This window comes from Peromyscus eremicus, chromosome 7 (genome assembly GCF_949786415.1).
Source record: "Peromyscus eremicus chromosome 7, PerEre_H2_v1, whole genome shotgun sequence".
In the NCBI taxonomy this organism is placed as follows: Eukaryota; Metazoa; Chordata; class Mammalia; order Rodentia; family Cricetidae; genus Peromyscus; species Peromyscus eremicus.
In genome coordinates this window covers 70335906-70349149 of record NC_081422.1, presented here as the reverse complement: position 1 = coordinate 70349149, position 13244 = coordinate 70335906, and the positions used below count along the sequence as shown (strand labels likewise).

General features: G+C 40.4%; 1 protein-coding gene across 1 annotated transcript in view; it reads right to left on the bottom strand.

Annotated features, from left to right (window-relative positions):
- Positions 1–13018, bottom strand: part of Hmgcll1 (3-hydroxy-3-methylglutaryl-CoA lyase like 1) — a 119576-nt gene extending 106558 nt beyond the window's left edge. The window contains exon 1 of the mRNA XM_059267017.1: positions 12845–13018. Within this exon, the coding sequence (XP_059123000.1) occupies positions 12845–12952 (108 nt within the window). The 5' untranslated portion in view covers positions 12953–13018. The remainder of the gene's footprint in view (positions 1–12844) is intronic.
- Positions 13019–13244: the final 226 nt, after the last annotated feature.

Sequence of the window (13244 nt, the reverse complement as noted above, 5' to 3'; positions counted from 1 at the left end):
CATCTGAAGTCTTACTTTGGAATAAATGTTTTGGGGATAAGATTCACTAATCAATGTTTCTGTAAGAAAATATGAAATGAATTATACAAAAGGTTAATTATAACAGACGAAATTAAAAAAAGCTCTTGAGTATTAATTTAGGACTGAATTCTGATTATTCAGGAAAAGGAAGAGTGTCCCCTGGAAAGATGGCAAGCTTCTGATGCCTTAATGACAATTTCCTGCCAGCTAAAGGATTATGACTACTCTGCCCTAAATTGTTGAAAAATATAAACATTTTGAACAAGCTCATCATACTATTTCCACACCATTACCCACCAAAGATCCCCAAAACAAACCTTCCTGAGCACAGGAGGTAATTTGATGCCTAAGACAGTGAGGAGGTAAATGTGTATAAAGGTATTCTTTTTTCACCTACATGTTTAAGTGTAGTACAATCAAATATTTCCATAGATTAAGTTTTCTCAGCTAGGCAGCAATTTACCTCAACCACATAGATTAGTAATTGCCAGGCTACCAGTAGGAAACCAGAATTCCAAAAGCTGCTTTTGTTTTTAGGACTTTAACCAGGCTTGACAAAAACTTTCAGATCCAGAATCCAGTTAAAATGATCCAAACATATGATCTGATTCTGTCTCTCCAACACCACATGTCCCCTGAAAGTGACCCACAATGTTTCTGGGTCCATGATGTCTGGCCTCCTAGTTGACTAGGAAAAATAAAAAGACACAAAACTAAAAGCTAAGTGTGTAATGGGGTGGAAAACAGAGAAGAAAGAGTCAGAGAAAGTTAGAGCGCAAAGTGAATAACCATAAAGCCAGAAGACTTGGAGGAGCTTGAAGCTGATGAAAAAAAAAGAAAAACCAAGATCACAGCTCACATCGTAGGGGGAAGGAAGGATGTGAAAGCCAGCTGGAATCAGACAAAGCAAGGAATCCAGGAGCCAACAGAAATCCAAGGACAGAAAGTATTGAAGATTGAAGGGAACAGGAAATTTATTGGAAAGCGAGTTGTTTTTCCTTTTGTGTCCAATGCAATTCTATTCCAGACTGAATTCTCTTGACCTCAGGGAGGGCAGAAGGGAAGTCAGAATTCACAGCCGTCTCTCCCTAACTTGAGCCCCCATGAGCAGAGGCCAAGAGCTGAGGAAAGACACTGAGAGGAAGCACAGTAGGAGCCCAGGTTGACTATGGTTGGTAGACAGTGGCATCACCTTCCAGCATGGGGCTCACCAAGACAGGGTGAAGGGAAAACAAAGACAGCTGGGAGCCAAGTGCGAGCTGCTGAGTCAGAGCTTCCAGCAGATTCAATAAACCCCACAACTGATTCCTCTCATGACGACAATGGAAACAGGAGTACACATTCAATGTTTTGGAAGTAGAATTTCCTGAGTTTCCCAACCTAACTCTGCTATTTGCTAGCTGCTGGCTATGAGCGAGTTATTTGACCATTGTGTGCCATACTCATGAAATCCATAAAACAGACTACTATGATGGTTAAATAAGCAATCAGATTAACACCTTGAATGTACTCAGCATCCAACAGTGGTAGCAATACAGCTATAAAAAGTGCTTGAAGCAGAAGTCCATACAAAATAATAAAGTTTGATTAAAGAAGATGAAGATATGTTGTAGAGTATTATTTTAAGATGTCTTACTTTTTTTATGCTGTGGGACATTGGTTTAACGATGCAAAGATGTATTGCATTCCTTTATGTTTCATTTGTTTAACTCTGAGAAGCTGTGGTACTTTGCCTGTCTAAAACACCTAATTGGTCTAATAAAGAGCTGAATGGCCAAAAGCTTGGCAGGAAAGGATAGGTATGGCTGGCAGGCAGAGAGGATAAAGAGGAGGAAAACTCTGGGAGGAGAGATCAAGAAGCCAGAGAACATGGAGAACAGGAAGCAAGGGGTCAGCCACACAGCCACACAGTCAGCCTCGAAGTAAGAGCAAAAGTAAGACATGCAGAAGGAAGAGAAAGGTAAAATCCCAGAGGAAAATGGTAGATGGAATAATTTAATAAAAACTGGCTAGAAATAAGCCAAGCTAAAGCTGGGCATTCCTAAGTAAGAATAAGACTCTATGTATTTATTTGGGAGCTGGGTGGTGGCCTCCAAAAGAGTAGAATGAAAAAACAACCAACTACAAGGATATAAAATGATTACACATTTTTATAAAACATCAAGAGACACACTTCCTAATGGATAGGAACTAAGATGTGGACCGAGATTCTGTCCTTGTTTCTGCATATGCATGCCAGGCATGCCTAGTCAGGAATCCAAATGTGTTCAGATTTGACCTAAAGTTATTTGAAAAGTCATAATGTAAAAATAGAGAAATATTTTTCTGTGAGTTTAAGGATAACTATTTAGAGCACACTTAGAAGTTATACTGATTTAGAACGGTGGCAGTAGTAAGTTCCCCTCTAGGATCCAGGACCTTACCAGCAACTGGGTATTGGCTAGGTTTACAGAAGAGGCATGAATTCCTTCCTAAGAGAGCTATTGGTTGCCCCTGAGATATATCGCTATCGAACTCTTGAGGATAGCTGTCACCCATTGCTGTGATCCATAGGCTTCACAGTTGGATAGGATATTGATTGCTTTCTCCTTTGGTGGCTTGCATACATATCACCTTCAGATACTGTGAGAGCTAGTCCTCAGAAGTGAAGCATTTGAGTCAGATCCAGCTCATCTTCTCTAAGTTTTGTATCTAAAGTATGATGTCTTCTGTTTTTCCCACTTCCCCTTTCATAGCACCTGTATCCTACTATCCTCCTTCCAGCTCTCATCAAGGAAGCATCTTTTTGCACAGAGACAATTTCAGAAAACCATAACTGGTCAAAATGCAGAGAATATTGATGCTGGGCTGCCCATCTCCTATTGATACATCATTTACAACACGAACCCTACACCCAAGGTTCAGGGAACATTGCAGAAGAGGGGCCAGAAAATTTTAAGAGCCAGAGGACCAGGATATCTGCTATGAGATAGTGCCTTCTAATACAACAGAGAAGCTGTACCCATGCAAGCTCAACAATATAATCCCCTAAATAAAGCAAGGACTATGGCAATACCAATTGACACCAACATGAATGAGGGACATCAAATCCCTACTCCTAGATGAAGACCTACTGCTGTGGGATGGTCTGTATGTCAAATTGCTCTGATTGGTCAATAAATAAAACACTGATTGGCCAGTGGCTAGGCAGGAAGTATAGATGGGACAAGGAGAGAGGAGAATTCTAGGAAGTGGAAGGCTGAGTGAGAGAGTCACTGCCAGCCGCCACCATGACCAGCAGCATGTGAAGATTTCGGTAAGCCACAAGCCACGTGGCAAGGTATAGATTTATGGAAATGGATTAATTTAAGCTATAAGAACAGTTAGCAAGAAACCTGCCATGGCCATACAGTTTGTAACCAATGTAAGTCTCTGTGTTTACTTGGTTGTGTCTGAGTGGCTGGGGGACTAGCGGTAGACAGAGATTTGTCCTGACTGTGGGCAAGGCAGGAAAACTCTAGCTACAACCTACAGGAGATTTAATGGCTGTTACGAGAGAGAGACTCAACTTCCCCAGGAACAAGTGACCTGATAGGTTATCCTATCCCAAGTGGTCAGCCATAAACATATACATATGAGCAACATTAAATGGACTCAGTAGGTTGTATTTGCATATACATATATACATGCATATATATGTAACAATAATGATTAAAGAGGAGGATGTCATAAACTTTAGAGGGAGTCGGGGAGACAGGAGTTTTATAAGGAGTTTAAGTAAAAAATCTGATAATTTATCTTTACTAGGAAATGATAGTTCAAAATCTCAGCCTTAAAACAAAAGAATGAAGCAACTTTTAATGTGAGCAACTTCTTAATTAGAGATACATCTTTTTTTCTAAGCAATAGTATTTATTTAAATATAAAATAATCCCTTAAAGCACATAAACATGGTTAAAAATAAGAATTTTGGAGTGGTGAGGATAATAGACTGATAGATATGGCAAAGTAGGATAGCTCTAACAATAGTCAAATCAAACACAATCAGTCTTTAAACTCTTCTAAAGTTAGTGAGTAATCAGGGTATTTATTGGATTTTAAGAGATTTATATCAAAATAACAGATAAATGCAGAATATGAAAGTAGAAACTTTCTTTTGATAGCATACCACATATATGTAAAAGAAGAAACCAATTGTGTGATAAGAGAGAGGAGAGAAAGAACAAGAGAGAGGTAGACTAGATCAAGAGTGGAAAACGTCATAATAAAAACGTATTTTAAAGGTTGATCAATGAGCAATACATTGACTGCATAGTATGAAGTTCTGGTGTGTGATTGCACAGTAGGGTGAATATAAATAACAATAAAATGTATATTTTACAAAATTAGAAGAAATTATTTCAAAGGTTTTCATCATAATGAAATAAAATGTTTGACTTATATTTATTTATTATTTATTTATTCATTCATTCATGTGTTTACCCCAATTTTAGTACCATAAACTGAATCAAAACACCATATACAAGCAGTATCTTAAGATCAGGGCTCAATAAAGAGCTGAGACTGGTAATAGTTAAAGTAGTTGTCATAGTGTAAAAGGTTACAAAATCGAACTATGAATGAAGACAAAAGGCTAAGCCTTCTCCAACAAAGTAGACCGAGTATCATGTTGACTAAACACCTGATCAGTTTAATGTACCATTACCAAAAACAAGAGACCAATCCCTCCTTGAAAGGAGTAATAATATGCAGACTCAAACTATGTCTATAATTTTTCCTACTGTGTCTAATATTCAATCTGAATTTAGTAGTCATACAAGGAGGGCAAATATATAAAACAAATTTAGTACAAATATGCATATTAAAATGATCAGATACAGAATTCAAAGCAATCCATAAATATTTGAGATATAAATACTCATAATAAGACAGTAGACAAGCCTAAAATCTAGTTTTAAAAATCACAAAAGACATTTTAACTCAAAATTCTAAAAGCTACAGTGAACATACTGGGGCTGGGGGAATTTTTTTTTTCCTATAAGTAGCTGTCTAAAGATCATCACATTTCTTTACATGAGAAAGGAAAGAACGATTTATCACTTATAAACACAGGTGGCTGTTGGTTAATTTTTTTTCAGAGATGAGGAAGGAACAAGGTATATGTAAATAGATATCAAATCTCTGTTTGTTAGTTTGGTTGGTTGGTTGGTTGGGGTTTTTGTTGTTGTTGTTGTTTTGGTTCGGTTTTTTGAGACAGGATTTCTCTGTGCAATTTTGGTACCTGTCCCAGATCTTACTCTGTAGACCAGGCAGGCCTCGAACTCACAGAATCCGGCTCTGTCTCCCGAGTGCTGGGATTAAAGGCATGTGCCACCACCGCCCGGTGATACCAAATCTTAGAGGAAACCAAGAAGGGACTTGCAGACCTTTTCCTCTACAACCTGTTGATCAAAATAGTTTAAAGCCATCTTTATTGCCTTTAAAGAATTATAAAACTGAGACTATGGAGAGGAATCATTGGCTTGGGGCTTGTACCTGTCCTGATTTCATTTCTGTTTTACTGGTAAAATATCTGGAAAGGGTAACTGAAGAGGAGAAAGAGGTTATCAGCTCAAAGTTCCAGGTAAGAGTTCAATCAGGGAGGCTACCTAGAAAACAGGACCCTAAGAAAGACAAAGAGATTGCCCAATGACAGAGAAATGGATGAGATCTACATGAACAACATGGACGTGAGTGGGGGTAATGAAGGGCAAGGTTCGAAGGAAAGAGAGCTTAGGGGAGCGGGAGAGCCCAGCTGGATCAAGAACAGAGAGGGAGAACAAGAAATAAGAGACCGTGATAAATGAAGACCACATGAGAATAGGAAGAAGCAAAGTGCTAGAGAGGTCCATAGAAATCCATAAAGATACCTCCACAATAGACTACTGGCAATGGTTGAGAGACAGCCCAAACTGACCTACTCTGGTGATAGGATGGCCAAACACCCTAATTGTCCTGCTAGAAATCTCATCCAATGACTGAGGGAACCAGATGCAGAGATCCACGGCTAGGCCCCAGGTGGAGCTCCAGGAGTCCAATTAGCGAGAAAGAGGAGGTATTGTATGAGTGAGAATTGTTGAGACCAAGATTGGAAAAAGCACAGGGACAAATAGCCAAATGAATGGAAACACATGAACCATGAACCAATAGCTGAGGAGCCCCCAACTGGATCAGGTCCTCTAGATAAGTGAGACAGTTGATTAGCTTGAACTGTTTGGGAGGCATCCAGGCAGTGGGACCGGGACCTGTCCTCAGTGCATGAGCTGGCTGTTTGGAACCTAAGACTTATGCAGGGACACTTAGCTCAGTCTGGGTGAAGGGAGGAGGGGACTGGACCTGCCTGGACTGAATCTACCAGGCTGAGCTGAATCCCCAGGGGAGTCTTTTTCCTGGAGGAGATGGGAATGGGGGGTGGGCTGGGGGAAAGGGGGGTGCGTGAGGGGGGAGGACAAGGGAATCCGTGGCTGATATGTAAAATTAAATTAAATTATAAAATTTTAAACAAAGGGGAGAAAAAGAGTTAAATCATAGCAGAGAAGCCACTGCGGCAGGAGCTTGCATCATGGCCATAGTCAAAGACAGAGACAAACAAATGCATTTGTGCAACTTGCTTGCTTGTGCTCAGCTCCATTTCTCCACTTACATAGTCCAGGATCTCCTTTCTAAGGAATGGTGCTGCCCACAGCAGGCTGGGTCTTCTATATCAATTAATTATTAAAGACAGTACCCCAAGGACATATTCACAGGCTAAACCAATACAGGCAAGCCCTCATTAAGACTCTCTTCCCAGGTAATGCTAAGTGGTGTCAAGGTGATAATTTAAGCTAACCATCATACTGCCCAAGCATAAGGACCAGAGCTCAGGTTCCCATCACCAGCATAAATGCCAGGTGAGTATGAGGCTCACCTGTAATCCTAACACTCAGGAGGCAGAGACAGAGGATGTCTAGAGCAAACTAGCAAAATTAGCAGTATCAGTAAGCTTTAGGTTTCAGTGAGATACTTGCCTCAATGTATAAGGTAGAGAGAGACAAAGGAAGACACTTGATGTCAACCTCTGGCCTCCAAACACATGCACACATCTGCACATGTATCTGCATACACATGGGCGTACACACATTCAAACACTTTACACACACACACACACACACACAACATACATACATACATGCACACATAAAAATTGTGAAACCTAAAATTATAGAATCCAATAAATTAGACTGACCAAGTTAGACAAATTTGAAGAAGGAATTGGTGCAAAGGAATATAAGAAGAAAATATACATACTGAACATGGGAAGAAAAGAATAAAATTACAGAAAAAATGTAAACTATACATAAGTATCTAGTTATCAGAATTGCCACACACCACTAGCCAGACAAATGAAAACAGTCTCAATGTATGTGATTGGAAATCAAAAAGAGAGTGAAAAATGCATTATTATCAGACAAAAGACAAATAGCTGATATTGCTTGTTAAGCTTTTCATTGTAACTGCCAAGAAAGTTGCATTTTGTATGGCTGCTATGTATTTAAATTATTTATTTATTATTTATTAATTTAAATTATTTGTGTGATATATGCTTATATTAATATTCATTTGCATCTACTGTATTATACACACATACATACACATTGCCTAGTCTACAAAAATAAGCAAAGACATTTTTGGGTGGTACTAAGGACTGAACTCAGAGACTTGTGCATGCTAGACTCTAACCATTCTGAATTCTCAACCACTCTACCATTTTATTTTGTGAGAGTATTTCACTGAGTTTCCCATTGTCTCACTAAGCTGCCTCCTTCCTCAGCGTCCCCAGTACCTGAGCTACCAGGCTGTTGTTTTCTTAAAATTATATTTATCTATTTGTTCATTTACTTATTTAGTGTTTGTGGGTTGTGTGAGTGTGTGAGTGTGTGAGTGTGTGTGTGTGTGTGTGTGTGTGTGTGTGTGTGTAGAGGTCGGAGGACAACTTGTGGGACTTGGTTCTCTCTGTATACTAGGTGGGTCTCAGGACTGAAGGTCATCAGGCTTTGTTGCAACTGCCTTTGCCCACTAATCCGTCTCACCAGCCTGCAGATCGATCGGCAGGTTTTCAGTCAGGGGACTGAAGTGAATTCTCCTAGCTGAAGAAAAGCAGTCCCCAGTGTGAGACTGGAAATGAATGAATGAATGAATGGTGAGCAAGGGAAAGGGGAAACACACGCACAAATATAAATTAACAGGGACTGAGTAAATACGGTTTATAAATATCCCATGTGGAGAATAAATCCATATAACAAGAAGTATCTGAAGCCAAAGGGCAGCAGTGGGTCGTGTGATAGCTTCAGTTTAAATGTTATTAAAGCAATCATATTCTATTTTAGTGAGTCAAGGTTAGATGTTGACAGATTATAGCTAACAACTATGAACATAATTGTAAAAAAAAAAAAAAGCCTATAACTGACATGTTAATTCAGCAGGGAAATTAAAAATACGTTATTCCAAAATAAAGCAAAAATGAAGGAACAAAAGGGAACAAGTCACCAAAGAACATAAAATAAACAGAAAGCAGTGAGGTTGTTTCTTTTTCTAAAACTTCATCTCTAGTCCTCTCAAGTTCTTTAGTAAGTACACTAAAGCTACACAGTCACAAATAAAATGTATAGAGTTCAGATGACTCTTCCACTAAATTTAAGCAGAAATAGCATACATAGAGTTTTTTGTTTGTTTTTTGTTTTTCAAGACAGGGTTTCTCAGGGTAGTTTTGGTTCCTGTCCTGTATCTCGCTCTGTAAACCAGGCTGGCCTCGAACTCACAGAGATCCGCCTGGCTCTGCCTCGCAAGTGCTGGGATTAAAAGCGTGCGCCACCACTGCCCGGCCATACATAGCGTTTTTAATTAGAGAGACGTGAGCACCTAACTTTACTACTTTGATTGTTTTTAAGAGGTCACCTCTAATTCATCAGGATATTTTATATTGAATGTGTACAATGAAATTTTAGGGTGGAGGCAAGCTAGTCTATGTACAAAGTCAAATCGTAAGATGCACAGCCAGCTGTGATACTTTGGGAATGGGGGAAATGTTGAAAAGAGAAAAATACCCTGTTTTCTAGCCTGCTGTTAGCAAGCATGGCATTCTTTCACATTCAGACGTTTCTATCAATCCCAACTGCAGCCAAGTTATCTCATAACACATCATCCAGCCCTGTATATCATCTTATCTACCAAATTCAACAACAAATAAGAGGTAAAGTTCCTTGTGGTTTATTTACAGCATTCAAATTTCATTTTCATCCTTTCTTCACCATCAAATCCTGGCTGAGGTCTATGTAATAAAAAGACAAGTCACAAACCATAACAACACCCATCCACTGGTACTAAGGCAAGACCCGAATGATAACATGAGCTTGTTATCATTAATTTTGTACTAATTTCACAATTATGCATTACATACTAATGTGCCAATCATTGCTGTAGATTTTCCCAAGTATGTGACACTTGGCTTGTCCTCTGTAAAGATGTACAGTCATTCATTTGTTTAAGAAGTACAAATTGATCATCAGAACTAACCAGTCATTTTGTCAGGTGTGGTAAGTCCAATGATGGGTTGTTTCCTGGTCTTAATGGGCTTAATATATGGCAGAGAGTTATATTCCAAATAATCACCAAATAAATGGATAACCCACATTATATACAATAGTTCACGTTACAGTAAAATCATAAACAAGGCTAATGGGAAGGGGTTCATGAGAAAGTGGCACTCATATCGAACACTGAAGACTGAATAAAAGCTAATTGAGAAATATCTTCTAGCAGAGGAATGAAACAAGCAAAGGGAACATGGTTTATAGAGAATTCAAATAAGGCCACTGTGGCAAAAAAAAAAGACAAGAATAAAAGGGAATAGTTTAAGATGAGATGAATGAAGGACTACTGGAGGCTTCAGAGACCCAATTGTTTGTCCATTTCTAAAAACAATGGAATTCACATAAGGTTACGAAACAGAGTAATGGCATGATTTTACTTGAAATACAAAACTTCTCGACTGCCAAGACAGTAGGTTGGAGAGGAAAATGAAAGTAACAAGGGTAAGACAACAGTCTCATCATACCGAGGTCACATAAAGCTGTTTTAGAATTGTAGTGCTGATGAAGTTGGAAAATAGATACATTTAAAATGAATTCAAGAATGGAATTCCAGGATTCTATAATTCTTTGAAAGTGATAGAAACAGAGAAAAAGAAGCCTTCTGTTTTTGACTTTGTAGAAAGAAACGAATTGTGAGCAGATTCTTTGCAACAGGAAATCCTGGGGAAAGCCCATGGTTGGAAAGTGTATTAGTAAGGGTTTTGATGGTTATGATAAAACACCATAAGAATTATTTTAGCTTACAGTTCCATATCACAGTCCATTACTGAAGGAAGTCAAGGCAGAAACCAAAGGAAGAACCAGGAATCAGGAACTAATGCAGAGACGATGGACAACCGCTGTTTACTGGCTTGACTTTCATGGCTTGCTCAGACTACTTTCTTGTAGCACCCACTCAGGGGTGGCACTGCCTACAGTGACCTGAGCCATCATGCTTCGATCATAAATCAAAAGATAATCACCATCACTCATCAATCATAAATCAAAAGATAATCACCATCACTTATCAATCATAAATCAAAAGATAATCACTACAGTCCTTTCCACAGGCCAATCTGATGGGGGCATTTTCTTAACTGAGGATCCCTCTTCCCAAATGACCCCCAGAATGTATGAAAATTCAATAGCTAGGAGGATTTGTGTACAGAACAAGGATGGTTTTCCACAGAAAACTAGCCAGCACAGAAAGAGAGAACATGAATGCAAGTAGGAAATGTTCATTATCAATTCCTGTTGAGATATCTAAGTGCAGAGTGAAGCTCAGAAGAGAGCTGAAAATATAAAAACCAAGAACTGGGACACAAATAATAACCAGGACCATGAGAGGAGACAAGCTGTAGGACAGACGGACATGATGGCCCAGACAGACTGGCAAGGACACAGGGAAAAAAGAGCTGGACCAAAGAAGTGGTTTGTAAGGTGTATTTAGGGAACAAATGAGAGCATCACAGGCAGAAGAATTGGCAGGTGTTAAAAGAGAATCTTCCAGAAAAGCACGTAAGAGTCTAAAAGTCGTGTCTTTTGATTGCCTCATTATTAATCCTAGTAATTTTCATTTTCTCTATATCTTCATCTTAACAGATAAAGTGGACACCATCACCTATCAGCCTGCTGTTAATCACCATCCACAAAGCCCACAAAATGTACAAATCAAAACACTGGAGCATCCATACAACTATAATGATCACCTAAGCAATAAAAATCACCACGTGATTTCATCCTGAAACATAAATGTTAGGGATTCTTGATTGTGTAAGACCAACTGACTGCTAAAGAATGTTGACAGCATGCCAGGAAGTTCACAGCAGAATACATGGGAATTACCCGCAAGGACGTGGGAGGAGATGGAGCACGACTTTCCGCTTCACCACTCCCACCATTGGGTTTTCATCAGAGGACCCTGGTCAATCCTTTCGTGCCTTTTTTAATCAGTACGTATTGCTTGTAGAAAATAACGGATTCCATTGCGGCACTTCCCTATGTGTGTATTGTACACTGTGATCGTATGTACTGCCTCACTACCCTCGCCTAACCCTCCTCTTCCTCCTGAGCCTCTTCATTTCTCCCCATCTCTATTTTCATTGTTTCTTCGTTTGTTTCATTGTTTCTTTTCTGCCCTCAGGCGACAAAGAAAACATGCAATGCTAGTCTTTTCAGGCTCTGGCTCATTTCACGAGACGTGGTGACTTTCTGTTCCAGGCACCTACCTGCAAAGAACTTAATTTTGTTCTTCTTTCTGAATCATCACTATTGTGTGATATGCTGTGTCTTCTATATTATATCCATTCATCTGTTGATAGACACCGAACTGATCCTAGGACTCTTGCAAATAGCCCTGGCCAATTAAGGAGGCACAAACTGTCTATAAATCAGCCCATAAATGCTGAGTCCTACTGGTGGATCCAAGGTTTCAATTGCACCTGTTGGAACACTGGACTGAGACTGCACCATAAGAAAATGTATAACTACTTTTAGAACAGTTGGTGTAACGTCACATAGCAAAACTAGACTAGCCCACTAAAATACTAAAATAAACTACCTTGTTTACTAGGTGAACAAGCACCTATAATTAAAAAGGCCAATAGCCAAGGCCTCGCAGAGCCCTTGACTCATAACAGGTTTCAGCATTTAGAACGATTACAGTTCTTGGGGAAATGCAGGAATGATTTTATTATGCAATGGCTTTATTCAAGTTTGTTTAATTTTGTTAATACAGAAAGACATTAGGGCTAGTCAACGCTCTGGCCTGACATGTGATTTTAAATAGTAGTATGTCTTCCTAGTGTGCATTGGCTTCATTCCTTTTTCTAACCCACAAGGTGACATGCTTGTAGTCTGTTATACGTTACAAAGGTATTGTCCTTGAGAGAACGCCTCTGGATCTAAATTGCAGTAGATAATGCATCCCTTCTAAGGAAAACACACAGACATGATCACTCCTGTAGGCCACCTGCAAATGGTCCGGGGGAGGGAAATTGCTAGGCCTACAAGACGAGTCTACTGGTTCACAGCAGAGAGGGTGAAAAGACTTTTCAGCTACAGAGCGGCACACTGACACAGAACTGCTGCAGACAGGGCCCTGCCATACAGAGCTGACACAAAGGGATGAGAGGGTGAGGTTGATGGGAAAGAGGCTGTGCGGGAGGGTGGGGGCGCCCTAGGCCGCGAGGTGGTACCTGCGCCGGGTCCAGCGCCCCTGCCACTGACTCTCCGCTCCACAGATGCTCGCGGAGAAGCTGCTGGTAGCTGAGGCAGTGCTTGGCAGCAGATGGTAGATTCCCCATGCCGCAGCCTGGGTGCCGCGGGCGGTGTTAGATCGCAAGGCCTGAGCCTGGAAGACGTAGAAGGCAGCCGGGAGCGCGTCCCGCGGGTGCCCGCACAGGGTCCGAGCTGCACTGCGGCGGCGCGGTTCCCGGGCAACGCCCAGGCAGGGGTGCAGCTGGCACCTTAGTCCAGCGCCGAGACCCAGAACCCAGATGGGAACAGTAAAGTGAGGCAGGGTGGCACCCCCGCCCCACCCCGAATGTGGATCTGTCAGGGTTGACTGTCTGCAGGTGCCCACCCACCTACTCATGC